Consider the following 27,882-nt stretch of genomic DNA (forward strand, 5'->3'; position numbering starts at 1 on the left):
AATTAGTTGTTTAAAGGTAACTTACACTCAGAGATGAAATACCAAAATGTTGATTGTATGTCTTCAGTGGGTCATTGCCAGAGAGCGATTTCAGCAAGCTGCTGATCTGATTGATGCTGAGCAGCGAATGAAGAAATCCATGTGGGGTCAGTTCTGGTCTGCTCACCAGAGATTTTTCAAATACTTGTGCATAGCATCCAAAGTTAAAAGGGTTGTGCAGCTAGCTCGAGAAGAAATCAAGAATGGAAAAGTAAGTTGGATGACACATTAAAAGATTTCATTCTTTGCTTATGTTTTTTTTAAAAGTCTTTTGGGTGTTGAGGTTTTCTAACTATAAAGACTGCTCTTTCTAAATAGTAGTTGTAAAAGTATTAATGTAGTTAAGACTTTAAAGAATACATTTTTTAAAATAATAAAAGCAATGCCTGGGTTATAAAAAATTTAGATAGCTCAGAAAAGTGTAAAGAAAATAAACATAACTGGGCTGGCCGGGTGGCTCAGGTGATTGGAGCTCCGTGCTCCTAACACCGAAGGCTGCCGGTTCAATTCCCATATGGGCCAGTGGGCTCTCAACCACAAGGTTGCTGGTTTGACTCCCGCAAGGGGTGGTGGGTTCCACCCCCTGCAGCTAAGACTGAACACGGCACTTTGAGCTGAGCTGCCGCTAAGCTCCCAGATGGCTCATTTGTTTGGAGCGTGTCCTCTCAACCACAAGGTTGCCAGTTTGACTCCCGCAAGGGATGATGGGCTGTGCCCCCTGCAACAGCAACTGGACCTTGGGCTGAGCTGCGCCCTCCACAGTTAAGATTGAAAGGACAACAACTTTACTTGGAAAAAGTCCTGGAAGTACACACTGTTCCCCAATAAAGTCCTGTTCCCTTTCCCCAATAAAATCCTAAAAAAAAAGAAAAAGAAATAAACATAACTAATCTGGCCATCCATCGATATAACCACTGATAACAGGTGGATATATATTGCCTTAAGGGTTTTTTCTTTTTCGTGAATATATGTATATATTTAAAGCACATGGAACTGGGCAGGGGGGGCCTTCAATTCTGTCCACTATTGTAATCCTATTTCCTGGCCTATTTTTACACATAATGTGTTTCAGATATATGTAGAATAAATAAATGAGCACACCTGCACCATAATGGGTCATTCTTAATCTGAAATAGTTTGTTTACTAAACATTTAAAATATGTCTTAAGAAATCACGTGCATGTGTTGATTTCTAATTCATACATTTTTTTCTTCTCCAGTGTGTTGTAATTGGTCTGCAGTCGACAGGAGAAGCCAGAACTTTAGAAGCCTTGGAAGAAGGCGGGGGAGAATTGAATGATTTTGTTTCAACTGCCAAGTAATGTTTTTGGTTTTGAGTTTTTACTTAGATTAATTTACATGTTGGCATTTCCTGGAGACAAAATTTTTGATTCACCTATACTGTCTTTCAAGTTTTTCTGACCTTAGTTTTTCCATTCTTTGTGTATCCATAGCAGTGTATCTATTGGGGGGGAAAAGCAAATGCTGAAAGGTTAAGCATTTTGACAGTATTATGCCCAGTATTTGGACTAACGAAAGGGCTTGATTTTTGTCTGTCTTGTACATCTTGGAAATCCGTGGCAGTTTGGTTTTTGTTTTTGCCTTTGTGTATTTGAAATTACAGTTTCAATAAGTACATATATGAGTAAGCAGTAAGTGTAGTTTGCCCCAATTTAGTAAGCTATAATACTTGCAAATAGTCATGAGGTATTCAAAAAGAGTTTAAAAAATGTTTTAGGGATTGTTCTGCAGTTTTTGGCCTAACCTTCCAATTCTAACTTGGGTAGTAAAAGTAGCAAAATAACCTTTGTCGCCATACTGTTTCTTGCCTTAGGGGATACATTCAAGTGGCTCTTTTTTCAGATGGAAATAAATAAAACCTGCTTTTAAAAGCAAAAGATGCCCCTAATCTGTATTTTATTTGGTAATCTATATTTTACTTGTGCTGGTATGCCTGGTGCTACCCTGTTTAAAATGATAGCCTCTAATTCACGTAGCTTTGAGCAGGTGACACCGCTAGTCCAAATTAAGATATGCTCTAAGTATAAAATATGCACCAGGTTTCAAAGACATAAAAAAAATAATGTAAAACACTGATTACATATTGGAAGTGATATAGTGAATTAAATAAAATATATTATTAAAGTTAGTCTCACCAGTTTACTTTTAATGTAACTACTAGAAAATGTAGAAATTGCATATTTGGCTTGGCTTGCCATTATTATATTGCGGTTGGACAGCCTTGACCTAGAATATTAAAACTCACTGAGCTTGATTATCAATACTTTGTAAGCCTGAACAAAGTATGTTCATTTTTAAGAAGTATATTCGGTATGACTTTATATATAATAAGTTATTTTGCAAACTGAACTACTCACTGTCACTTTTTCTCTCTTCTGCAAACAGAGGAGTGTTGCAGTCACTCATTGAAAAACACTTCCCTGCTCCAGACAGGAAAAAACTTTATAGTTTGCTGGGAATCGATTTGACAGCCCCAAGTAACAACAGTTCACCAAGAGATAGTCCTTGTAAAGAAAACAAAATAAAGAAGCGGAAAGGTGGGTATTTTTTTTTTTTAATAGTATTGAAAGTAGTGTAAATTTGAGCACTTGGAAGCAGATCTATTCTGGGAATTAACTGCATTCCTTGAATTGGCAAGTGGGTGTATATTTTCACTGTTGCTCATGTAGTTTTGAACGTACAAGTAACCCCGTTTTAAATTAGGGCTTGAACCACATGACTGGTGCTAGGCCTCGCCTTAAGCACTGGCCACACAGTGGATCCGTGTGAAAGGAAGTCATAGTTTTTCAGTTTTATAGCCAGGAAAGAAACTAAGGCACAGAAAGATGAAGAGGTTGGAGCGTCTTCCCAGATGCACCCAGCTTGTGGGTGTGGTGTTATCCATTTTATAATAATGCAAACTTGAGTTTGTGTTTAGGAGCTTAGAAGCTGTTTGACTTTCAGAAGTTACCTTCTCATCGTCTTTCTCTACAATGGTGATAATAACCTATTATACAGTAAAGACCGTGATGCTGTGTGTTCTAAACACAGCGCCTGCACTTTGACCCTATTTCATTCGTTCTAAAAAATACTTTATTTTCCATTTTTAATATGCCTGAAAATGGTTTGGTTGTTATATATAATTGGCACTATTTTTATTAGTGACACGGACATTATGCTGTGTCTTAGCATCAGTGGCATCTGAAATATGTCAGCCTTCTAATGGTCTTCTTAGCTTTGATTGGTTTGTTCCAGATATCTTTTCTGAATATTCACTAAGATAATTTAGATTAGCATCTTGTTTGGCTTTTAAAACTGAAGTTTTATAGATGGCTTTTTTTCTTTTTAAAGTACAGCTGACCCTTGAACAAGGGGTTTAGGGGCACCGAACCCCCGAGGAGTCAGAAATCTGTATGTAACTTTTGACTCCCTCCGAACTTAACTACTCATAGCCAACTGTTGACCAGAAGCCTTACCTATAACATAAATGTCAATTCACACATATTTTATATGTAATAAATATTATATACTGTATTCTTAAACTAAGATAGAGGAAAAAATGCTAAGAAAGTCATAAGGAATTAAGAATACGTTTGCAGTATTTACTGAAAAAAATTCATGTATAAGTGGACCCACACAGTTCAAACCAGTGATGTTCAAGGTCAATTATATTCTGTGAAGTATGTTTTTAATTATTTTATTTTTAAGTATTTTATAAGATTAATTATTAGGCCTTATCCCAACCAGATACACAATTAAATTGTGACAATACCAGAGATTCTGTTTTGTCTCTGTTGTCCTGAATTTATTTTGAAACTTGTGCACTTGGAGGCAGTCTTGAATATGTACTTTTCTAATTTCTTAAGAATAATTGAACATAACTTGATTTCTAATGTGAGTCCAAAAGGTTAGCACTTGTTTGTGAATTTGATTTTTTGTTGTTGTTGTTTTTTGTTTTGTTTTTGGTCTATCCAGATCCTCTGCCCATGAATTTGATTTGTTCTTTTATACTTAGTAAATGCTTTTCTCCTGCAATTCTTATTTGAATTAACTCATGAATTAAATGTAATTTCCTGGATTTTTACAACAGGAAAAAAACAGTGTGTTTGGGCTGACTCTCTTGTTTGGGGTTTGAGGGTAGGTGAAGAATTAACTCGAGAAGCCAAAAAAGCACGAAAAGTCGGTGGCCTTACTGGTAGCAGTTCTGATGATAGTGGCAGCGAGTCTGATGCCTCTGATAATGAAGAAAGTGACTACGGGAGCTCTAAAAACATGAGTTCTGGAGACGATGATGACTTTAACCCATTTAGAGACGAGTCCAGTGAGGATGACGAAGATGGTGAGTTCCTCAGTGTGTTAACTACACTCAAGGATGGTCGTGTCTCTGTATTTTAAATGGGGTATTGTATTAAAACTTTTTTTCCCTGTGAAGTACAAATCATACATATTCTAATCTTTGGTTGGTGGAGAGCGCCAAGCTTGTCTGTCCGGAAGTTTAGCTCATTTCTGTGAGATGATGACCTCAATTTTGTGCAGTGATTTTTAACCTCAAACCATGGAATTACACTCCGTGGATGTACTCGGCCATTGTAGTTGACGATCATTTCCAAGTTATCGGTTAACACACAAAAAGAATTCAGGGTTTTGTTTTTCAAGGTTCTGGACTTGTTTTAACAAATGGTTTGACACTTACCTTGCCTTAACTTTTCAGATCCCTGGTTAATCAGAAAAGACCACAAGAAAAACAAAGATAAAAAAAGGAAGAAAAGTATAGATCCAGATTCTATTCAAAGTGCCTTATTAGCATCAGGTCTTGGATCAAAACGACCTAGTTTTTCATCTACACCAGTTATTTCGCCTGCTCCTAATAGTGCACCAGGTATCCATATGAAAGCTTGCTTTGTCTGTGAAATGTACTTTTGAACAAAACCGATATTTAAACTTTGTACTGATTTTTAACGAATGTACTTTATCTAGCTAACAGTAACACCAACAGTAACAATAGCCTTATAACAAGTCAGGATGCTGTGGAAAGGGCCCAGCAGATGAAGAAAGACCTACTTGATAAACTAGAAAAATTAGCTGAAGACCTCCCTCCTAACACCCTGGATGAACTTATTGATGAACTTGGTGGCCCTGAGAACGTAGCTGAGGTAAATATGACTTGATCAGGGCTGTGTGTCTTCTTCGTAGGTTTTCGCCACTTTTAAAACCCTGTAGAATAAGTGGTATTTTGGGTATCATCACATAATAATCTAATTTTCTCTCTTAAACATCTTAGAACTCTTGTTCTGCTCTGGTTCTCATCTAAGAGCCAGTGAGTTCCTGCCCCTCGTATGTGAGTGTCTGCCCTAAGACACTGATTTCTGTTACTGTACCTGTCAGGCAGCCTCCCCTTCCATCTCACACCAGGTCTTTCTAATGAAGGAGTCCCGAGTACCTGGGTAAGGTACCTTAATTGTAAGTGACACTGTTTCGCTTTGCAGATGACTGGCCGCAAGGGGCGGGTTGTAAGTAATGATGATGGAAGCATATCTTACGAGTCAAGATCTGAACTTGATGTCCCTGTGGAGATACTAAATATCACAGAAAAGCAAAGATTTATGGATGGAGATAAGGTGTGTGACTCTGGGATGCTTTTCAATGACAAGAATATTGCCCGTATATTTAGACATTTAGATTAATCTTCGAAAGGTTTTTTTTTCCTTTTAATATAAAGTATGTCTGTTGAATGTTGTTATTTTATATTTTTTAGTAATTATACATAATCCCCAAACATTTTGCACATTTTATTTTGTCATAAATTGAATGTAATAACTGTTTTGTGTTGTACACAGAATTAGATGTGGCTCTTGATAACTTGGGAGGCTTTTGAAATCTTTAGTCAGAATATAAAAATACTGTGTTCTCTCAGGTCATCTTAGAGGCCCCCCATCTAATGCTGCACTCTGGTGTCAGTCCAGTTTTGAATATAGAAATACACTAAATGTGCCCAGATTAGTAATATCCTTTGGTTTTGCTTCTCGTTTTTTGCTATGCTATGTTATATTAGGATGCTTTACTCTGAATGACTTGGTGGATTGAACTTGCCTATCAGACCACTGGAGAGAGCTTGGTTGCCTCCAGCAGCTGTTTCTTTCTATAGGCTCGCACTGTTAAATAAACTTTTGTCAGTTTTAAGATTCTCAGATCAGTTTTTCCTCCATCTAGTGGGAATTGCTATAAGTATTTGCTGATGAGATTGCTAAAAAAATAGGTAGCACCACACAGCCTCATGTCTTAATCTAAAAAGGGTGGAATAAAGTCTCATCTCTTTACCCACATTTTGCATTATGTTTCAATGATTTTTTCTGCTTTGCAATTAGAAAATAGGTGATAGCTACCACTATCAAAATGGTCTTTAAATATATTTAAAAGCTCCTGTTACATATTTTAAAGATTGTAGGTAGTATTAGTTATTTTATGTACTTGTTTCATGTGTTTAGGCCCATATGCATTAGGAATTGTATTAGCTGTAATTAGTTTTGGCCGTTAAGTAACAGATGATCCAGAACCATATTGCATAAACAAGTTTTGGAAGTTTGTTTTCCCATGTAGACATCTCCCGTGTACCTCTGTCCGTGAGTAGGTAGACCACGGCTGGTATGGCCCCTTGAAGAGCAGGCCTCTTCTGTCTTGTTCCTTTAATATGTGAGCCTCCGTTTGCCAGTCACCTCCATATAAAACAGCTTTTTCAGATTCATCCATTACACTTCTACAGTTCAGCCGACAAGGGAAGAGGAGATGGGCGTGTTCTTAACTTTTAAGGACTTTTCCTGGATGTGGTTCACATCACCTACAGCCTGCTGGCTGGAGTGTGCCCACCCTTAGCCGCAAGGAAACTGGGAAATGTAATCTTGATTCTGGGCAGCCACGTAGCCAGCTAAAGAGAGGGGTTCTGTAACTTGGGAAGAAGAGGAGAATAGGTATTGGTGGGCCACCAGTAGCCTGCTTTTAAGGACTTTATTTAGGTTTCTTCCCTGCGTCTCTTTATGCAAAGATGACCTTTTTTTTTCTTGTTACATTTTACGCAGAATATTGCTATCATCTCAGAAGCTGCCAGCTCAGGTATTTCATTACAAGCAGATCGGAGAGCTAAAAATCAAAGGCGACGAGTTCATATGACTTTGGAATTACCCTGGAGTGCTGATAGAGCAATTCAACAGTTTGGTAAGTCTTTATACTCACTTGCACCTAATAAATGGCTAAGAATCATTGGGGAAGTGTGTGCACATCAAACTATATTTAATCTCAGACATCTTAAAAACGCGACATCTGTAGATTTGGGAGGTGTTTGTGTATTGCATACACCTTTAAAATAGAGAGTACGTCCTGAGTTCACACCTATTTGAAAAGCTGTAAAAGATGTTCAGTGGGGTTTCTGGGGGTTTGCGTCATGATGTCCAAGCACAGGGCTCCTGAGCAGTGTCGTTATACACCTTTAGGATGTACACGGTCCGTGTCAGGACACCTGCTGCTTCCCATCCTTTTCAATCTTAAGTGGCTTCACTGAGGGCACATGGCGCCTCCCTTCCGTCTTAATGTCCCTGTTACCTGGTGATTTTAAAAAACAACAATTTGGGGAGAATCCAGAGCAGCTGTGCATCAGCAACATTGTAGTTGAGCAAACGGGTGGCGATGATAGTACGTTTATCATTAACAGTTTATGGCTTCTGCCCCTTGTAAGGCGGGGAGCGTTCTGAATATGGGTGTCGTTCAAGTCAGTGTTTTGATTTTGTAGCTTTTGGGGAGTTATGATAACTGTTACAGTCTTTAATTTTTCCTCTTGTTTCAGGGTTTCTGGATACCAGCTTAGTGTTAAATGCTAGGACTAGATTTCAGAATACCGTATGTAGTGAACATGATCTGATTTTTTTAAAATGTCATTACAGGACGAACACATAGGTCAAACCAAGTTACTGCTCCCGAATATGTCTTTCTGATTTCTGAATTGGCAGGAGAACAAAGATTTGCATCTATTGTTGCTAAGAGACTTGAGAGTTTGGTAAGTGAGTTGTGTAGACATGTGTAAAAGGTGGTATATGTTATCTGTCTCTGGTTCTTGATTGGAAATTTTATGTTTTACTAGGGGGCACTCACACATGGTGACAGAAGAGCAACAGAATCTAGAGATCTGAGCAGGTTCAACTTTGACAATAAGGTACATTTCAGTATCTCTGAAAACTTGTCATAGTGTCTCTAGTGAACAAAAGAAAGTGATTATGATTAAAACTGCCTCGTTTTACGACTTTGTTGTAAAATCATGGTTTCCTGTAAGACAGGATTCCACATATCAGTTAGATCTTTAGTGATCAACTCTGCAGTATAATCATCTTTTCATTCCTATTGGAAAATAGGAATATAATACATACTTGTGAATGAATCGAGTGTGAGTTCCCAGAAGTAAAGGAAGTTATTTATTTTTATTGAATGTCTGCTCTGTGCAAAGGTATAAACGAGGTGCTGTGCAGGATAAAATATAAAGATAATTTAGTTCTGCTGTTTTTGAATCTTTGGTACAATAATAGTTTTTATAGTGTTCAGTTGGTCATGTTATTGAAGAGTATCCAAATTCTGAAACTGGTTGATTTTCTTTTTCATTACAGTATGGAAGAAATGCTTTAGAAATTGTCATGAAATCCATTGTAAACCTAGATTCTCCTATGGTATCACCACCTCCAGACTATCCTGGAGAATTCTTTAAAGGTACCTTTTTAAAATCATCATATCAAGGAAAATGAGTACCGACAAGGAGGCACTAAAACCTGTTCTGACATGGCTGTTGTTTTTAGTTTTCTTTGGACACAAATTGCATAAAGTTTAGAAATTGAAGGTTAACGCCTGAACCTGATCAACTATAATAAGCAGTAGATTTATTAAATTTCATTCAAATGAAGTGCTTTTGCTCTTGACATAGTTTATTACCTGTTATTACTAGATTAAGAGAAGAAAATGGTTTTGTTTGATTAATTTAAAATCACTATGCCAAATAGTTCTTAAAATTTAATTTTCAAAATGTTAAAGTACCTAGGAAATAATCTTATGTAGGTTGGTGGGGGTGGAGATAAAACAGAATTGGCCATGTGTTAAGAGTTGTTAAAATTAGGTGATGAGTACATGTGTGTGGTTATAGAATACTCTCTTTACATTTGTATGTGTTTGGAAATTTCCATATTAAAAAAAGAAAGTTCTGGGGCAGCTGGTTAGCTCAGTTGGTTAGAGTGTGGTGCTCTTAACAATAAGGTTGCCAGTTCGATCCCCTCATGGGCCACTGTGAGCTGTGCCCTCCACAACTAGATTGAAATAGCTACTTGAATTGGAGCTGATGGGTCCTGGAAAAATACAACTAAATAAAAGTTTTAAAAAAAGAAAGTTCTAGATAGTGTTATAGAAATCCTTAGGCCTATCTTGCAAATCTGTACATTTTTACCCCATAAATGTAAGTTGTCTAGATGATTTTAGTACCTAGTTCAGGAAACTGTGAAAATATTTTGAAAAATAAATAGATGTAAGATATTTGAAATATTATCATTGTAGAGTTAGCATTTTTCACTAGAAAATCCTTTCAAGTTGAACCAATGTTTAGGGTGCTGATAATCACTGATGGCATGTAACAAAACAAAAAAGCAATGAAGACTTGGCCCTGTTCGTGCTCTCGCTCGCTCTCTCTCTCGTCATTGGAATGAGTGTCAAAAACGACTCCTCAATTTATTTCTAATTTTCAAAAATTACATGTTGCTTAATAATTGTAAATAATGAAAATAATTGAAAGTATATAACGAGGAGTCGATACTCTCGCCTTAACTCCCACCTTCCTTTCCCAGCTGCCGAGGTCACAGATGTTGACAGTCTGAACAGGGGCAGCCTTCCAACATCTTTTCTCTACGTTCGCCTAAAAGACCTTTCCTTTTAAATGTCGTTAATATTTCTTGCAACATATTTTTCTCACTTAACACATCACAGACATCCTTTACAAGTTAGTATCTATAGCACTAACACATTTCCGTCCCCCCTTCTTCCGCCTCCTCCCTCCTTTCCTCTCCTGGCTCCCCACTCTGGTTCAAGCCGTTGTTTCTCAGTCTGGTTGTGTAGGACACAGCTCCCTGGCCCACGCTGGTATTAGGAGCCTTGCGCTCTCCCCTGGCTGAGGCAGTCAGTTGCCAGTGGTCAGGCCACTCGCAGCAGCTCACGGCAGCTCTCGCTGGCTGCTGGCCGCTCACGATGGCTGCTGGCCGCTGGCAGCAGCCCACACCAACCTCCAGCTGCTCATGGCAGCCCAGCTCCAGGCAGAGCCGCTGTTCACAATCTTAGCTGTAGAGGGCGCAGCTCACTGGCCCATGTGGGAATCCAACCTGCGACCTCGGCGTTATGAGCATGGCGTTCCAACCACTTGAGCCACCAGGCTGTTCCCACATTTTTTAATGTGTTGCATAGTGTTCTACAGCAAGCTTATATAAATTTTTTCAGCCATTCCCTTACTGGTCAGTTGGTTTTCCTGTTTTTGCCATTATAAACAGTGCTGAATTAATACAGCTATCCTTTTATACAGGTAGTTTCTCCTCACAGGGTAGGTTACCAAAAGGAGTTTTTGCAGTAGAGATCTTTGGCTACACAGTTGTCACCCATAGAATCTAAACCATTTGAGCACGTAGCAGAGTGCTAGCTGATTAAATGAATGTGTAAATAGGATTATCGTCACGCTTCCTCTTGACCCTTTTCTCTTACTCCCTTACTCTGTAAGTGGGTTCGAGCCTGGACACCAATATTTTTTAAAAGCTCCATAAACTGTCCTCTTAGGAACACAATTCAGAACATGTAGACTGTTACACATGTTGTTTTTTTACATCACCTTAGTGATACTGATAAGGGAAGGAAGCATGATTATATTCTTATTTACATACTTACTCAAGGTAGTAGTCTGTTCCATGTTAAAATTGTGCCGATTCTGTGGGTGGACAACAGATCTCCACTGCCAGAGATTGCTGTTGGAAAGATAAGATTACCGTAATGAAATAATAAAATACAGTGTGGGAGCTGAGTACTGTAGGGCTTTAGGGTGCCTAAAGACCTGTGGGGACTGGGTTCCATTTAATTCAGCTAATAGGAATGATGAAAGATACATAGGCCGTATCTTAATGCTAGAACTTGATCTAGTTTGATTATCTGGTAACAGTTCATTGAGTCATTTGGGCCATGGGTTTCTTATAAATTTCTTTTCTTACAGATGTTCGACAGGGACTGATAGGAGTTGGCCTGATCAATGTGGAAGATCGCTCAGGAATTCTTACTCTGGATAAAGGTGATGGTGCATAACTGCTGCCGTATCATCAAAGTGCATTTTGTTGTTGATGCTTTTGTCAACTTGGGTTTTCATAATATGATCAATTGTCATGCTTTTGAAAAACACTGAAGCCGGGACTGGAGCTTAGACCTGGGTTATCTCCCAAAGCTCCATGGTAGCCTAGTCTAATTGTGCTGCCCACGCTGGGCTTCACTGACTGGTGGCACTTCCTTTACTAGTTAGGACTTAGCGCTGGTCAAATACATATATGGCGGCGGAAGGAGATTTGACTTTGGGTGACGAACACACAATGCATTGTACGGATGATGTGTTTAGAATGGCACACTTGAAATCTATAGAATTTCACCCCAGTGTCACCCCAATAAATGTAATAAAATTTTTAAAAGACTTAATGTTGGAGAACAAACATTATCATATGTTAAATTGTGTTCTTTTAGTAAGTGAAGTTGAAGAAGATGCAGAAATTCCATTTGGCAAACATCTTTCGAGCATGTAGTATGGCAGTGCTAATTACTGAAGGTAGAAATGGTTGTCAGCTGTTCTGGGAACAGTGCTAGAGATGTAGGAGCAGACATTAGAGGGGAAAGTGAGGTTTGAACTAAGCTTAGATGAATTAACTTTTAATTGCCATTTGAATGTATTAAGTCTTTCATGTAATCTTGTCATTGCAGACTATAACAACATAGGAAAGTTCTTGAACAGAATTTTGGGCATGGAGGTGCATCAACAGAACGCATTGTTTCAGTATTTTGCAGACACACTTACTGCAGTTGTTCAAAATGCCAAAAAAAATGGAAGATATGATATGGGAATCTTAGGTAAGTGGGAAAATATTTTAAATGTCATGTGTATTCCTGATAAAATGTTCTTTTTGCATTTATATGTTGCTTTTTCTTGTTCAAGATCTTGGTTCTGGAGATGAGAAAGTGAGGAAAAGTGATGTTAAGAAGTTTCTGACTCCAGGATATTCAACCTCTGGTCACGTAGAGTTATATACGGTAAGTTTGCAAACCGGGAATGACATCCACGTGTGACACCCTGTGATAGGCACTCACAGAAGTGAGTGTAATTTCACTGTTACTGTTTCCTTTACAGATCAGTGTGGAGAGGGGGATGTCCTGGGAGGAAGCTACCAGGATTTGGGCTGAGCTGACAGGACCCGACGATGGCTTTTACTTGTCACTGCAAGTAAGACTTGTTTCCTTGAAACTGTTCACAGTGCAGATATGTGTTTCATTGCCAGCATTATAATTCTGTTTGCTTTGTGCTGATTTTCCAATTATATTTAGCTTTCTGTTTTGATGATTTATCATTGTAATTGTGGGTTTGTCCATTTACGTATATTTTCATTTAATATATTTGATGGATGTTATGAGATGCAATTTTTGAAATATTACATGTTCTTAGTAATTTGAACATTTGTTTTTCATAATATTGTGACCTTTACTCATACTAATTTTTTACATCTTAAATATTTGTTTTTTGGTTACTAGTGTAACTGTGTTGTTTTATTTAGTATTTGCCTGTGGACAGAGCTAAGGAGGAGGGGGAAATGTATGTATGTTTGTACAAACATATTTACATACCGACATAGGCACATACGCACACAAATATATATTTACATTCATATACGGCACAGTTTTTTTTGTTTTTAAAATTTTTTATTGGGGAACGGTGTGTGTTTTTTCCCCAGGACCTATCAGCTCCATGTCAAGTCGCTGCCCTCAATGTAGTTGTAGAGGGCCCAGCTCAACTCCAGGTCAAGTTGGTTGTTTTTCAATCTAGTTCTTTTGGAAGAAGCAGCTCACTGGCCCATGTGGGAATCAAACCGGCCACCTTGGTGTTAATGAGCATTGCGCTCTAACCACTGAACCAACTGACTGCCCCATAGTATCTTGAATTCATATTTATTTGCCCTGTTCAAGACTGTGGAATTTTTATCTCATCTCTTCTCTGATATTTAGTTGTGTCTTCTTTCTTTTGCGCTAATAATCCTTATTCTCCAGGGCACATAGGGTGATAAAATATTATCAATACTACAACCCAGTATTCCTGAATTGGTGTTAATTTTTTTTTTAATTAACTTTTTTTGTATATCCTTCCCCCATTCTCTCATTTTTTTTTTTTTTTAATTGGGGAATATTGGGGAACAGTGTGTTTCTCCAGGGCCCATGAGCTCCAAGTCGTTGTCCTTTAATCTAGTTGTGGAAGGTGCGGCTCATCTCCACGTCCAGTTGCTGTTTTCAATCTTAGTTGCAGGGGGCACAGCCCACCATCCCTTGCAGGAATTGAACCGGCAACCTTGTTGAGAGCTCGCGCTTTAACCAACTGAGCCATCCAGCTGCCCCCCATTCTCCCATCTTAAAAAAAAAAATAGTTGTACTATTTCTACATTGTCATCATATGGCAATTATGTAGTATACTCTTCTTTTAACCCTTCTTTAATCTTAGTTCTTTGGGCAATTCATTTATTTTTAATGCTCACCACTCACTCACTAGTCCTTAGGTTAACGTCTATGTAGTCATTTTGTTTGTTGGAAACCTGTTCTGTAGTAGGGCCCTCAAGAAGGGCTGATGGGAACATTACTCCCTGAAGTTGGGCATGCCGCCGCATTTGTGCCTTTGTACTTGAAAGATTTACTATACATGAAATCTTTAGTTCACATTTCCTTTGCTTAAGTTTATCTTAAATATGCTACTGTTTATTCTGAGATAAAGAGTTGCTGTCAGAGTTTGATGGTGCTCTAATTTTCTTTCTGTTTTTGTTCTTTTTTGCGTACATGCCCAAAGGGTTCTCTCTTTTTAAAGTTTGGTTACTTTATTAGAGTATATGCTGGCATTAGTTATGATTGGTCATTCTCAGGTATGTGATACACTCTTTCAATGTGTTGTTTCACATCTTTTTATTTCAGAAAGTTTCCTGAATTATTTTTATTTACAAAGTTTTTAGTATTCTGTGTCCTTGAATTTCTCCTTTAATCTACTGTCTTTATGAATTTGCATATCTAGGGACTTCACATAAGTGGAGTCAAAATATTTGTTCTTTTGTATGTGGCTTCTTAGCACAGTGTTTTCAGGATTCATCTGTGTTGTAGCGTGTGTCAGCTCTTCATTCCTTTTTGTGACTGAATAATGTTCCATTGTGAGTGAGCGTATGTTTTGCTTTTTATTTGCAAATATTTATACAATGACCAACTGTAAACGAAGACCTGGTTCACGATGTAAGTGCATAAAGTAGAGCATATGTGATGATGCCACAGGCCGGAGGAGACAATAAGTAAGCTGTCTAGGGTGGGAGCACTAAACATTTGGTATCAAGAGTCAGACAGTAAATGTTTGAGGTTTTGCAGGCCATGTGTGGTTTCTGCTTTGTGTTTTTTTTCCTCTCCCTCCTTCTCGCCCTCCCATTGTTCTTCAGCTTAGGAGACTCAGGCCAGATTTGGTCCACAGGCCTGGTTTCCTAGTCCCTAATCCAAGGGCAAAGCTCTCCAACCGCATCTGGCTTCTAGTTGGTTTTTTGTTTTTGTTTTGTTTTTGAAAATCTTACTGAGATATAGATTCACATGAGTTTTAAGAAATAATACAGAGAAATTCCTTGTACATCAGTTTCCCCAACAGTAACATTTTACAAAACTATAGTATGGTATGATAGCCAGGGTATCGATAGGATTTTATTCACGTAGGGTATTGGGTATTGTTTTTCATTTGAAATTGTTGCCAGAATTTAAAAAATGGTCGATTTTGATGAAATGCTGATCCCCAACTTTCTTAAGAGATAGGATGTGGTAACATTGGTCCTTTGTTATTTCCATCAGGTGGTGGATGTGAGGGCTGATGTCCCTAGAAGGGGCATTGTTCCAGGAAGGTGCCACTGTTTTTCTTTGAACCTGCACAACAATAAGCAAATATATACTTCACACTGTCTTTCACTTGTTAACAACATGAGGAAAGCCATGTCCTCTAGAGTGTTATTTTATAATTATCGTGAATTAACTGGACACTGCCAAGTCAGATCGTGCTATTATTTGCTTGAAATGCTATGCAGTCAGTATAAGTTGACTGTTTTACATCAACTGATAAAAAATTCAAAATGTAGTTTTCACCATAACCATCCTTTAATAGACTTTGCAGAATTATATAAACAATGTTTCAAATCATTTGAGCAAGTAAAAGACAAAGGCTCTTTCATGAAGAGAAAAATAACATATTAGATCTTTTTTTAAATCAGTGTAAGAATTCCCTTACTATAAAAATTCAGTAGTTCAGCAAAATACTCATTTTGCAGAGGAGCTGGGAAAACGTCTTTACTTTGAAACTTCTTTTTCATTCAGTTTCTCTCCAGAGATTATTGCTTAGGAATTGTTTACCACTCTTTAAAGGAGATATATTAATTTACGATCTTTTCCTTGAATTAAATGGGGCTTTTTATAACTCTTTGCTCTGATTTCTCTCATGAGTCCAACTTAAAAATTTTTTTAAAATATATGTAAGTTCCGTTATTTGTCTACTACATCCTTTTCTTTCTACATACGTAATTGTGTATTTTTTGTTCACTTTGGCTTTCCTTTGTCATAGCTTTACTATTTACAGGTCACTTTGTCATGTGATAAAATCTCATTTCGCCCTTATGGCAACCATAGGGGTAGGTAGGTAGCACAGATGGATTAGATGAATGTGGAGGACGGTGGGTGATCAACCTCATTATCTTGGAGGTTACATTTCATTGTAACTTAAAGGAGAGTAACTTTTTTAAAAAAACATTTTATTGTGAAAAATATTAAACATCCGGTAGAGGTAAAACAATTTTTCTGTGAAGCTCTTTCATGCTTGCTACCTCACATATCTCGGAGGCTGTCTGGGCCCTGAGTCAGGTACATGGATTAGAATATGCAAAATTGTCTCCTGGACATTTGTGCTTTAAAGCTTATTCAGCACAGTTTTCTAAAGAATATCTTGGCCCTCAGCCTGTCTTTAGCATTACCTCAGGATTAAGGTCCGCTAGGCTTCATTTTGGTGAGACCTTGTTCAGCTCAGTTAACACAGCAGTTGTCATTCTTTCTCTTAGTTATGTGTTCTTATACTTGTGTTTCAAAGGATTATATGTGCTGTTGTGATGGTACAAGAAAACAAGCATGTCTTAAGTATGTGGTTTCGAATCTTTATATTTTCTCACTTTTTTTTTTAATAGATAAGGAACAACAAGAAAACTGCCATCTTAGTTAAAGAAGTGAATCCTAAAAAGAAGCTTTTCTTAGTTTATAGACCAAATACTGGGAAACAGCTCAAATTAGAAATTTATGCCGATCTGAAAAAGAAATATAAGAAGGTATTTTTTCATTTGTACACTATGCTATTTGTAAACACTTAGAGCTTTGTTTATATGTAAAATTATTTTGTTAATTTTTCCTATTTGCTTATTGGAAAATTGTTTTCAGAAAGAATTTTATCAAGTTTTGTTACATTAACGTTCTAATCTTAATGTTAACTACCATTAAGAAACCTGTAAGATGGTTATTTGAAATTGCTTGTGTTGTCAGAAAGGAAGTTTCCAGCGCTGACTGCAAAAGTCAGAATTTTTTAAATAAGGAATAAATAGATGTGCAATACAAATTCCTTCTCACCAACTCTTGGTTTTATTATGAAGCTGTGTTTATACTTTGCGATGATTTCTAGAAAAATAGTGAATGACCGTATTTTTCCTAACACTACTAGTTATTTTAGTTAGTATTACCTTGTACCATGATTCTCCTAGCCATTGTCACTTGGAAATAGTTAATTATAAGCCAGCTATTTGAAAAATTCGTTACATAGGAGGAACCTCACGGCAGAACTTGACATGTGGCCCTCAGATGCAGCCAGTAGCCGGGGCCAGGGATTTTTGTGTAGAGATGATCTTAAGTTGTCTTTAGGGACCAGATTAGGCAATCAGTTTGTTTAAAACAATTCAGTTTCAATAGAATTTGTCTTATTTTCACAGGTAGTCTCGGATGACGCCCTGGTTCACTGGTTAGATCAGTATAATTCATCTGCGGACACTTGTACTCATGCTTATTGGTTAGTATTTTCATACTTCTCACCATGTTTTCCAAAGTGTAATCAGGATTGAATTAAACATGCCTTTACTCTTTAGCAGTCTGTCCCTCTGAGGCCATGAACAGATTACCTGTTGTTAGGTGTGGTTCCTTCAGTCAGAAGTACTTGTTGGAGGTGTGTGGACCAGTCTTGTTTATGTGTCCTCTGCTCTTCACTGAGGCTTTGTGACTTCCGAACAACTAGTGTCTGGTAGCCTGGACTTAACTACCACTCTCGGTGGTGAGGCTTTTTCTGCCTCTTTCCTTCCTTTCCTTTATTTTTCCTTCCTCTCTTTCTCTCTTTTAAGCTTCCCTGGTGTCTCAACTCAGTTTTTTTAGGCTAGGGGACTTGGAGGAGACCCCAGAGATGCCTCCAGTAGCTCACAGCACCAGAAGGCTTTGTTGTTGAGCCCCGAGCTGATCCTGTGCTGCCACTCAGCTAGCCAGAGGCGTGCTCTTCATGTCATATGTCCTGGCCTTACAGTGTCCATTTTGGGGTCTTGGAGAGGGTATTGTGATACTCTGCGGGTCTGAATGCTTTTCAGTGTGCTCTTACCCATTAACTAGTTACTGGGGTATCGATGCACTTTATGAAAAGGCATATGAACTATAGATCACTTTTAGCTGGATTTTTTTCTTTTTTTAGACACGTGGGTAGATAAATTTGCTTTGATATGTGCAGTGTTTTTTGTTTGTTTTCATTTTGAGTAAATTAATGCTGTTGCAAATTAACTTAGGAAAAGCCTTTAAGATAAACTATTTTAAAATTTAGCCTGCAGAAGTCCTCTTTAAAACATTTGTTTGGGTTTTATCAAGAAAAGTGCCCTAATACTGTGTATTCATCCTGAATTCATACTGGAGAGATATTTTATTGACAAATTATGAAAGTAATTTTAACCATGAAATTTTGATACGTCTTTCTTTTTCGGTTTTTGATAAATTTACATATGCCTTTTCTGTTTGTTTTCTGAGGCATTTCCCACTTATCTGATTTAGAACAATATATTGGTAGTTTAATACTAAAGAAATAACTGACAGTATTTATAAGCTAGCATTAATACAGTAAACTAATGGATATTAAAATGACATGCTTAAGTAGATATCAAAATCAGTAAATCAGCCCTTTTACACGGAGTCAGGCCCCAGAAATAACTGTAATTTAAAAAATCAGTAGTCGTACCTTACACTGGAAAGGGTAATTCAGTATGTCAAAGGGAGTGTAGTCTAAGAAACTCACTAAATGCACATGATGCTAGCGCATTTTCCCCTTTAAATGTGGGTAGACCTTACGAGAGCCTTTTCTGTATGTGTCTATGTACATAAATATTTTCCCCATCTCTCCTAGGCGTGGCAATTGCAAAAAAGCAAGCTTGGGTTTAGTTTGTGAAATAGGTCTTCGTTGCCGCACGTATTATGTACTTTGTGGCTCGGTACTGAGTGTCTGGACAAAAGTCGAGGGTGTTCTGGCGTCTGTCAGTGGCACAAACGTGAAAATGCAGATAGTTCGGCTGAGAACAGAGGACGGACAGCGGATTGTAGGTGAGTTTAAGTTTGTTTTGGTTTGAGCTCTGGGACAAAAGCAGATCCCGTTTTTTTCTTGTTTTGCTTCTTACATCTTAGAATCTTAACATCTATTCTAGTGGTGGGGTGGAGCTTGCTTTGTATGTTCTTAAAAGGTTAAACAGAAGTCAAGCCTCTGAATGGACATGGTTGGTTCTGCTGAAGTTCTGATGGGGCCTTTTAGTTTATGCAGCTCTCGCTCCCATCCCCTCCCACGTTGTTGCCATCTTTACAGGCTCCTGGGCCTCCCGACTAAGGTCAGCCTCTACCCAGGATTCTTGGAAGTCTGCCGTTTTATGTTTATTGAGCCAGATTCACACTAGAACTCAAAGCCACCATGCCCAGAGGAGGACTGGAGTCCTCACGGAGCAGGGCCAGCAGTGCCCACCACTCACTCAGTTGCAGGCTTCCCGGGAGCCACCCCGTGGCTGCGCTTTCTCTATCACTTTGTCTTTGTTTCATTTGCAACAGCCTTCCTCTGTCATGGGCCAAAGCCAACTCGTCAACATTTTTTTGACCCTGAAGTATTTTTGGTTGTACGTTTTCATTTGAATTAGTTGCCATCATTAAAAATCAAAAGCCTGGATTTCATCTGCTTTTTAAAAAAACGCAAACAGCAGCCTCTCTGGAGCCCTATTCCCACATGGAGGTGCCTAAAGCTCTCTTACCAGGGCATGCGCTGTCCACTTGGCTCCCATCTGCCCTCTAACATGTGCCTGCTTCAAAGTTCCTGCTTCAGTAAGCATTGGCATGTGCAGCACTGCTCTGTAGTCTTTGGGGTACATTAGTCCGTGCCAGAGAAGGTGGTGTTTGCGCATGTCTGTGGCCTGCAGAAGACAGTGGATAGGAAGGTACTGTAGTTGACCTTCTGTTCCTCCACTAAGAAAATGGTGTGACATGAAGACACGTGCATAAGCTCAGGTATCTGTGGGTAATGCGGCTGAGGAATCTTGTGAAAGGACCATTTCAGTTATTAGGTATTCATTTCGTTTTTGTGTGGAGTCTTGTTCATTACACTTAATATTATGTTTCATTTGGGGTTGGCAGTGAAGTGTAAAGTACTGTATGGTTTCTCCTGGAAACAACTTTTATAAATTCTTGTTTCTATTGCAGGTTTAATCATTCCCGCAAATTGTGTGTCTCCTCTTGTAAATCTCCTGTCAACTTCAGACCAGTCTCAACAGCTTGCGGTCCAACAGAAGCAGCTCTGGCAGCAGCGTCACCCCCAAAGCATCGCCAACTTGAGCAGCGCATAAGAACAGACAGGTTTCAACATGGATGTATCTGAAATGCTATTGAAGCATATCATTTGCATAAAATTCAGGGACAGTTTCCAAAGAATTATAATTTTTTTCAGTTGTGCTCTCTAGTTAATTTTTTTGGGAATAAGGACAAACCTGGAATAGATAGCAGAACTGAAAATCAGCAGTGCCGATGGTGGTACACGTCTTTCCTTTTGCTTTTCCCATGGTACTTCCCATATGCTTCTACTTTGGGTGAGCAGAGGGGTGTATGCGCGTGCGTGTGTGTCTGTCTGTCCGTGAGTTTGTTAAAGGCTATGAACCACACTTGGTTTAAAAATGCTTGGAACTTCCCAAACCGGCTTTACTTTGTTACACATTGCTCAGGGTTAATGCGGTCCGTCCATTATGGACCTCCCACTGCTGTGGGAGGTGCCCGGATGCATGTGTTTCGAGTCTATAAATAGAGAAAATATATATTGGTTTCTTTTTCCAACTTATTAAACACTAGGTTTATTAAAGCATGAAATGAAAGGTTGCATATCATGCATTCAGGTTCTTTTCTAGCTTTGGTTCTGACAGTGCATGTCTTTGAAAGCATGCGTAACCAAGATTCACATGGAAGTCCAGTAACGGAGAGAAACGTTTGTGGATGTATAGCATTGGTTATTGCATTTTTATAATGTTTATACCTGGGTATTGCTTCTGACCCTGTGAACCCTTCCCCACCACCCCCCGTTCTCCCTGCCCCAGGTTTCTTGTCAAGGTAATGAGTACAAACTTTTTTTGTGTGTGATAAAAACTCTTAAAAGTTAATTTTAATGTATTAATAGTATTCCTAATGAGTGCTGCAAAAATGGCTACAAGCCTGCTCTTCTCAAAATTACATTTTCCTTAACTTAAAGGTAGTTTTAGGAAGAAGTACAAATCGGCTCCCATCTTGCAAAGTTTTTTGTTTGTTTGTTTTTGTTTTTTTTGTTTTTTACTTCATTATCTTAATTTGCTTTGTCACTCATAAAAAAGGAAACCGTACTTGAGTTGTAAACTAGACAATGAGGAAACACTTGAGGCTTCTGCTGTATGTTTATTTCTTGTTATTGTTGTTACCCAGTAACTTGAATATTGTTTAATGTGTTGTAAGACATTGTAGAGTTTATCTCAAGCTGTTAACAATGGTAATGTACAAATGTGAATAGACACTTATCTATAATATGGGTAAGTTTTGTTTCGCCTATAATAGATGTTTTATAAAACAAGTGAGGGGACAATTGGTCTTTTTGTTTCCTTTTTTTCCCCTTTTCCTTTTTTTTCCCTTTTTTTGCTTGCACAGGTTGCACTATTGAAAAATTGAGATTGTATAAACCTGGTCAAAAGCTGCAAGATAGCACAATCTTGTAGACGTCAAATAAAAAGTTACTTCTACCCTAACCGGAAGTGGACTCTTGTTTAGGCCCTCTCCACCTTCAGAAGTAGCCGGTGACGGGGACTCTCTCAGCATTCCAGTAGCCTTATGTTGTGGCTTCAGACCTTCTCCTCCAAAGTGAGGTGTTGAGGAAATGCTAGTACTTCCGCATGTTTCTCAAGTTGAATTGTTCTCCTCTGTTACTTTTTAAACTTCTCTCAGAATCGGGTGAGATGTATGATAAATGATCGAAAGCTGGGGCTTTCGTTCTCTGTTTCATTAAGCCTGAGTTTGGTTATGTCCATTTTGGTTGTGTCAGGTTTACCATAAGTTTTCCTTCTTTGGATTTATTTATTCTTCATGCCTCAGAGGACAAAATGAGAATAATTTCTGTTCTTTGGCGTATTTTGCCCAGTGGATGCAACTTTTATCTTCAGTCTGGTCCTTCTCTCTCAGGCAGTGATTCATATGAATATCAACCAATGTCCCTTATTAGGGCTGCTAGACCCAGCTGGCAGCCAGGAGCAGAATTGTTCTGCCTGCAGTGAAATGTCCCAGGTCTTTTTTTTTTTTCAGTCAGTGGTCCAGTCAGCTTCCTTCAGCATACTGAGGGGAAATGGAGCTGGGGACGGGAAGCATATCAAACCTGCCCTCTCCGGTGAGACAAGGCAGTGTTGGGGAAGACAGACTCTCAGGCGTTGGCTCAACTTCCCTTTTTTTTTGAGGTGGGATGTGTGGGGCGTGTCTGGTTTTTTTTTAGCCAGGTATGGTTTTTCCCAAGCAGCATCAATGTGAGGATTCGTTAGCATGCAATTAGATGACCCCCACTATTCATGATGTAATGTTTGCTCTTGGAATAGCTATGTTGATACAAAGGGGCATATGTATGTTTTGTTCTTTGGAGAACAGCTTTGTTTTGCTTTTAAAAAATAAGGTCCAGAAATAAGGCCTCTGAAAACTCTCAAAGAGGACCTCAAAAGGGCAACTAGTGTAAATGGATGGGGAGCTGAGGTGCCACACGCCTCTGCCCTCCATGGGCATGCGACACCAGGGCCTGGAGGACACAGGACCTCACACTGTGCCCTTGTCTAGGTCAGCAAGTTCAGGATGGCCAGCATGGGGAGCCCTGGCATGCAAGGTCCTCTTCTGTCCAAAAACCCAGTCCTAGCAGCTAACTCTCCAACACAGGCCCATGTATTTCAGGATCTGAATGCCACATCAGAACCCAGGGGCCCAGTGGAACCTGATGGGAGTCCATTTGGCCTCTGCAATGCCTTTTCTCCCTTTCTAGCAATATGACTCTGAGCACAAAGATTTGATTGTAAATCATGTTAGTGTTTTCAGAGTTTACAGTGTCGATTATACTGAAAACCACTTCCCAAGTCCACAGCTGCTCAGATGGTATCTCGGGGGGAATTAGTGTTCCCCTAATTTAGCAACCTCCGTACTACAAGGTCTCTATCTGCAGTATAGTGGGCTTATCCAGATACTATCAATGGTGGGAATTCCTGAAAGTATTAACAAAGTATTTCTTTAAACACAACTTGATCAAAAAGTAAATATCTGAAGCAGTTTTCCCTTTTTGCTGCTAAATTGCAGATACAGTCTCCAATATCTTTTCTTTATACCTGTATATAAATTAGCAAGAACCTGCATCCAAAGCAACGTAGTAGTGTGTGTATGTATATATATTTATTCCAGTCCAATTAATTAGCATTTCAGAAATCTTTATGAGTTGCGATAGCAAACCTTTTATTTTTATTTTGCTTCATATGTAAAGGTAAAAGTTGTAGATTACCAAGCTCCAAGGAGTTTAGAGGCAGTTTTCTGCCTGGAGCCCTTGGGCCTTCCTTTGCTAATCTCTATATGATGCTATTGGAACAACTTCCAGCAGGTTTGACAAGCAAGGGTACCAGGCCAGCCTGTATAATTGTGTACTGGGGGCCTTTCCCCCGGCCCCTCCACTTTCCAGTTTAGCAAGAGGGAAAAAAGCAATAGATTAGAAGTGATTGATGCGTTTCAATTTCTGAAAGTAGGAGACGTAGCATTTTCCCTTTGGGTCCTTTTCTTGATAACGATATTAAGAGAGGAAGGTCCCTATCTAAATACTCTCATTTTTGAAATGCACCTGAGTGATATTTGATGGTTTCTAAGAATGGTGCTACGTAAGGGTCACTGTTAGGCTGGCATGCAGTTAACACGTTTGGTTAGTTCAGGCATCCCAGTGATAATGGCAGCCCCTGAGATGATGGCGTTTGACTGTCCTTCTGTGTGTAGGGTCTCCTCAGCCAACAGCACACCCTGCACACACACTGTGTGCTCACTTGGCTGCCGGAGTGCAGCAAGCTGTCTATGTTTGCATGGCAACTACAGCTGCAGCAAAAACCATTTGCAAAAATCCCTAATTGGCTGCCAATGTCTAATACAAATGCGGTCTCTTCGGGGCTGTAAGTGAGGGAAAACTCATCTAGATACCTGCAACTCAAGCGAGCTAGTCCTTTTTTTCTGAGTACTTGAGGTGAAATCCAAATCCCAAATCCCACCTTCTAATTTCATACTGTACTTATATACATATGTACATAAATGTGTATATAGAGAAATGTTGACTTGTTTTGAATTCTGACTGTAAATATTTCTTGTAAATTGAGATCCCCACCAACTCGTTTTTCCCTTTTCCCTCCTCCTTTCAATCCTATTTATTCTTTTCTTGACTTCCCATATGGGGCATCTTAACTTTTTTTTTTTTAATGTAGAAAAGTATGAAAACTTCTTAGTTGAATTTGTTCATATATTTGAGAATTCAGTTTTGCATCTTTGCTATAGAATTCCAGTGTCTGTTTTGTGTTAATGTTTTCCAACATGCCTGATTGTGTTTTGCATTTTTATTACAGATTTTTACTGTGTGCAATGCATTGTATTGGGAGGGGATGTCCTTGAGTGCAATTTCTGATGCTGCCATTATATGATTATTTCTGCTCATTTCTGTTGCTCTTTCGAAGCTATAGTGAGCCTGATGTTTTCACATAAAAACAAAACTCTTCCCAAGACTTCCTTTAAGCTCCTAACTTCTTCAGTGCATTAGTGATCAAACTTAGCTCTTCAGTAAACCCGTCTTGTTCCTACCTTTGCAGCGTTTCAGACCTGCACCAAATTCTTCATCTGCGTGGCTCTCCAGCTGAGAGGGAAATCTTGTCTATATGAACACTGATTTAGGACCTGCTGCTGCTGCAAATTTTCTATGTTGTTCTGAGAAGTCAGGCCTGTACTTTTAACCTACAAATAATCAGAAGTTTATTTTGCAATGAGCACGGGTAATCTGCTGCTGCTCTCACCTGCTCAGGAGATTTAGAGCAGACGGGGAGATAGGCCTAACCATGATGGTGTCCATGCTGACAGGTGACATGAGTGTACTTTAAAGAACACTTGTCCTCCCAGAGAGCAGTGCAGCTGCTATGGAGACTTCCACGGGCCATCAGCTCACAGGTTGATTGTGTGCTGAGGGTAAAACCGGCAGTTAACCGTGGAAGGAGTGGCCTACACAATCCCTGAGCTGCTCTCACCGTCGCTGGGCTATTGAATTATCTGGACTTACTCAGTCTTAAGCCTTGGAGCTGAGCGGGTTAAGGCATTCTTAACGATGAGTGTTACCAGTAGGGAAGATCCAGGGTGGCTCCCAAAAATGACGGCTGCCATCACCCGTCCAGGAGATAAACGCTGGGCTTTTATTACTTACAGATTTTGCACCTTTAAGAGGTTCTTCTTCCAGAACTTTCAGGGAAGATTGCCATGAGTATTTCTTGGGCCTTCCATTCACGAACACATTTCATTCATTACTGTTGAACTTGGTAGACTTTTTGAAAATTTCAAAGTTGTCTGCATTTGGGTAAGTCTTGGAACCTCATTTGGCATGAAATCGGGCCTGCCCAAGATTAGCTCCAGGATAGATTCCTGTTTAACCCTCCTTGCCCGGCTTTCTTCCTGGGCCCCTTGGAGTGGTAGGACTGCAGTTTGCAGCAGCAGCCATGTCCTCTGCAGCGATGTGGCAGGACACGGGTAAGCTCAGACTGTCCCTTGAGTGCAGAGTCAAGCAAGGGACGCAGCCTGGGAAAGTCGGTTCTTTCTGATTCTTGCAACTCTGGCCTCCTGAGTTGAAAGTCAATCTGTAGGCCCCTTAAGCGAGAACTCCTTCTTCTCCACTTTCCTGCCCCGAGGGCCTTCTTGCTATGACAGTATTTGTGGCACTGAAGAGGATACAGAAGCTTGCGCCTTCTTTCTGACTTCCACTTTCTGGGGCAGAGAGCTTTTTTTCTATGTAGCACATTGCAGTCTCACCACCATCAGAAAAAACCATCCTGTTCATGGTTTATACTGAATTTGCAAACTACTGATATTATTTTTCAATAACCACTTGTATCTCGCATCAACCATGAGAGGTGGGAAGAGGTACATGGTATCTCTGCAATAAAACTTCTGCCAGGTTCTACCTCTGCTGAGCAAAGGGTACTTTTATACGTAGGTGTAGACCTTCCTCCCTTATAACTGACTCGGTGCGTCTTGAGACAACACGATGGAGTCCAAAGACAATTTGAAACAAAGGTGGATGTAAATTCTTTTGGCTGTTCTTATTTCCTTTTCTTAATTCTCCCTTTTGATACTGCTCCTCTGTTTTGAATGTCCGTCAGTGTATGAAGGGTACGCACTGTTCTGATGACACTGCTGCATTCAGCCTTCCGTGGTAACCCAGGACCAAGTGTCCAGAAACGATTGTTCCCACCATTTCGATATGTAACTTTAAAAATGGGGTCTCATGCAATACAAATGTATTGGGCTGCACTTAGCGAGGTTTATCCTTGCAAGTAAAAACGATCAACCGTGAAGCATAACAAATTCTGTATTTAGTTACTGTGTTTTTTGGTTTTTGTTTTTTCTTTCTTTTTCTTTTTTTTTTTTTGTAAGATTCTTAAATAAATGAAACCGGCTAATCTGCTGCTTCTCTCTTTGTGTTTTCTTTGTCTGGGATCCAAGCTGTCTCAGTGCCACCACACTCACCTAGAGAGTGGCTTTTGTGTTGGCGTTGTACGTCAAGTGCATTATAGGAGACTCTCTGGGTGTGGATGAGATGGAACCCAGCACTCGTTAGAGCAGAAAACGTACTCAGCTTCGGTTAGCACTGGGCCTGAGCTCGGGTCCTGCCTCTTGCCACTGCTCCTGAAACTCAGGTCACCAAGTGCCCTCCTTGAAAGGGGCCATAGAACAAGGAGAGTCACAAGTGCTGCGGGACTTGGGGTACAAGGCTTCCTGTTTCAAAGCCATTTCTGGTGTTGAGCAACCATCCAGCCTGTGAGTCTAAGGTTTGAACTCTGCTTATGAAGAAACAAACCAGTGCAGACAACGGGCATGGACTGTTGAGCACTTATGAGTAGTGTGTGCCCGTCCTGTGGGCGCTTCCTGTATTTGTCTGCAGTCCTCAGTCCTCTCGTTTGCAGGTGAAGGTGCTTTGCTCGGAAGCTATGAAAGGCCTTTTAGTTTCTAATGTTTGTGGACTCGGTACCTGTGTTTAATACTCATTTATTCAGGAAGTGTTTAATAAGCAACTGCTGTGTGTTGAGTATTGGGCCACATGCAGTCCCCGGGAATGATTCCTCTTGGGTAGTGAGTTACTCTAGCGTCAGAGACTAAACAAGCGAGGTGGTCCCGGGAATTAGGAAGAAAACATCAGGAACAGCACCACTGGCCGGCCTGAGGGTGGGGGCCCCAGGAAGTGATCGACCTTGTGCCTGGAAGCTGGGCTGGATGGAAAGAGGAGTGTGACGATGTCACCCTGGGACGGAGCTCTGGGCTCAATGACAGAATAACGACTGTCCAGCAAGTCCAGTCAGCTCCTTGCACTGACCTGGGAAGCCAGAGGGTTTGGGGATGAATGAGGGAGAAGACATCTCGGAAAGGAGGATGGTTTGGTGCCCAGTGACTAGATCCCTTTGCCCCACGTGTGAGCACCCTTGCGCTCACTTTAGAGATGAGCTGGGCGCACAGGTCTGCAGTGCACAGCCCCGCAGGTGTTCAGGTCTGCTCCCTCCACACCTGAAGAAAGGCAGTGGGAGGGGCGCGGGAGGGCGGACAGAGTGACTGACGGAGGTTTTTAAAAGTTTGGAATATGGCTTGTTTGGGAGTCCTCTCTCTGGGCTTTGAAATGCTCCAGAGAGTCATTCTATTTGTAGCTTGCAATGC

At 39.7% G+C, this 27,882-nt stretch overlaps 1 protein-coding gene across 4 annotated transcripts in view; it reads left to right on the forward strand.

Moving 5' to 3' along the window:
• SBNO1 (strawberry notch homolog 1) overlaps window positions 1–21,675 on the forward strand; it is a 45,464-nt gene extending 23,789 nt beyond the window's left edge. For all 4 annotated transcript variants that reach the window (XM_033097589.1, XM_033097591.1, XM_033097590.1 and 1 more), the window contains 19 exons: window positions 68–250; window positions 1,260–1,357; window positions 2,446–2,597; window positions 4,181–4,378; window positions 4,751–4,918; window positions 5,017–5,192; window positions 5,526–5,657; window positions 7,113–7,248; window positions 7,971–8,083; window positions 8,168–8,239; window positions 8,685–8,784; window positions 11,303–11,377; window positions 12,052–12,198; window positions 12,284–12,378; window positions 12,476–12,568; window positions 16,569–16,706; window positions 17,358–17,434; window positions 18,797–18,990; window positions 20,125–21,675. In XM_033097589.1, the coding sequence (XP_032953480.1) occupies window positions 68–250; window positions 1,260–1,357; window positions 2,446–2,597; window positions 4,181–4,378; window positions 4,751–4,918; window positions 5,017–5,192; window positions 5,526–5,657; window positions 7,113–7,248; window positions 7,971–8,083; window positions 8,168–8,239; window positions 8,685–8,784; window positions 11,303–11,377; window positions 12,052–12,198; window positions 12,284–12,378; window positions 12,476–12,568; window positions 16,569–16,706; window positions 17,358–17,434; window positions 18,797–18,990; window positions 20,125–20,267 (2,490 nt within the window). In that variant the 3' untranslated portion in view covers window positions 20,268–21,675. The remainder of the gene's footprint in view (window positions 1–67; window positions 251–1,259; window positions 1,358–2,445; window positions 2,598–4,180; window positions 4,379–4,750; window positions 4,919–5,016; window positions 5,193–5,525; window positions 5,658–7,112; window positions 7,249–7,970; window positions 8,084–8,167; window positions 8,240–8,684; window positions 8,785–11,302; window positions 11,378–12,051; window positions 12,199–12,283; window positions 12,379–12,475; window positions 12,569–16,568; window positions 16,707–17,357; window positions 17,435–18,796; window positions 18,991–20,124) is intronic.
• The last annotated feature ends 6,207 nt before the right edge of the window (window positions 21,676–27,882 follow it).

This window comes from Rhinolophus ferrumequinum, chromosome 25, assembly GCF_004115265.2.
Source record: "Rhinolophus ferrumequinum isolate MPI-CBG mRhiFer1 chromosome 25, mRhiFer1_v1.p, whole genome shotgun sequence".
Lineage (NCBI taxonomy): Eukaryota > Metazoa > Chordata > Mammalia > Chiroptera > Rhinolophidae > Rhinolophus > Rhinolophus ferrumequinum.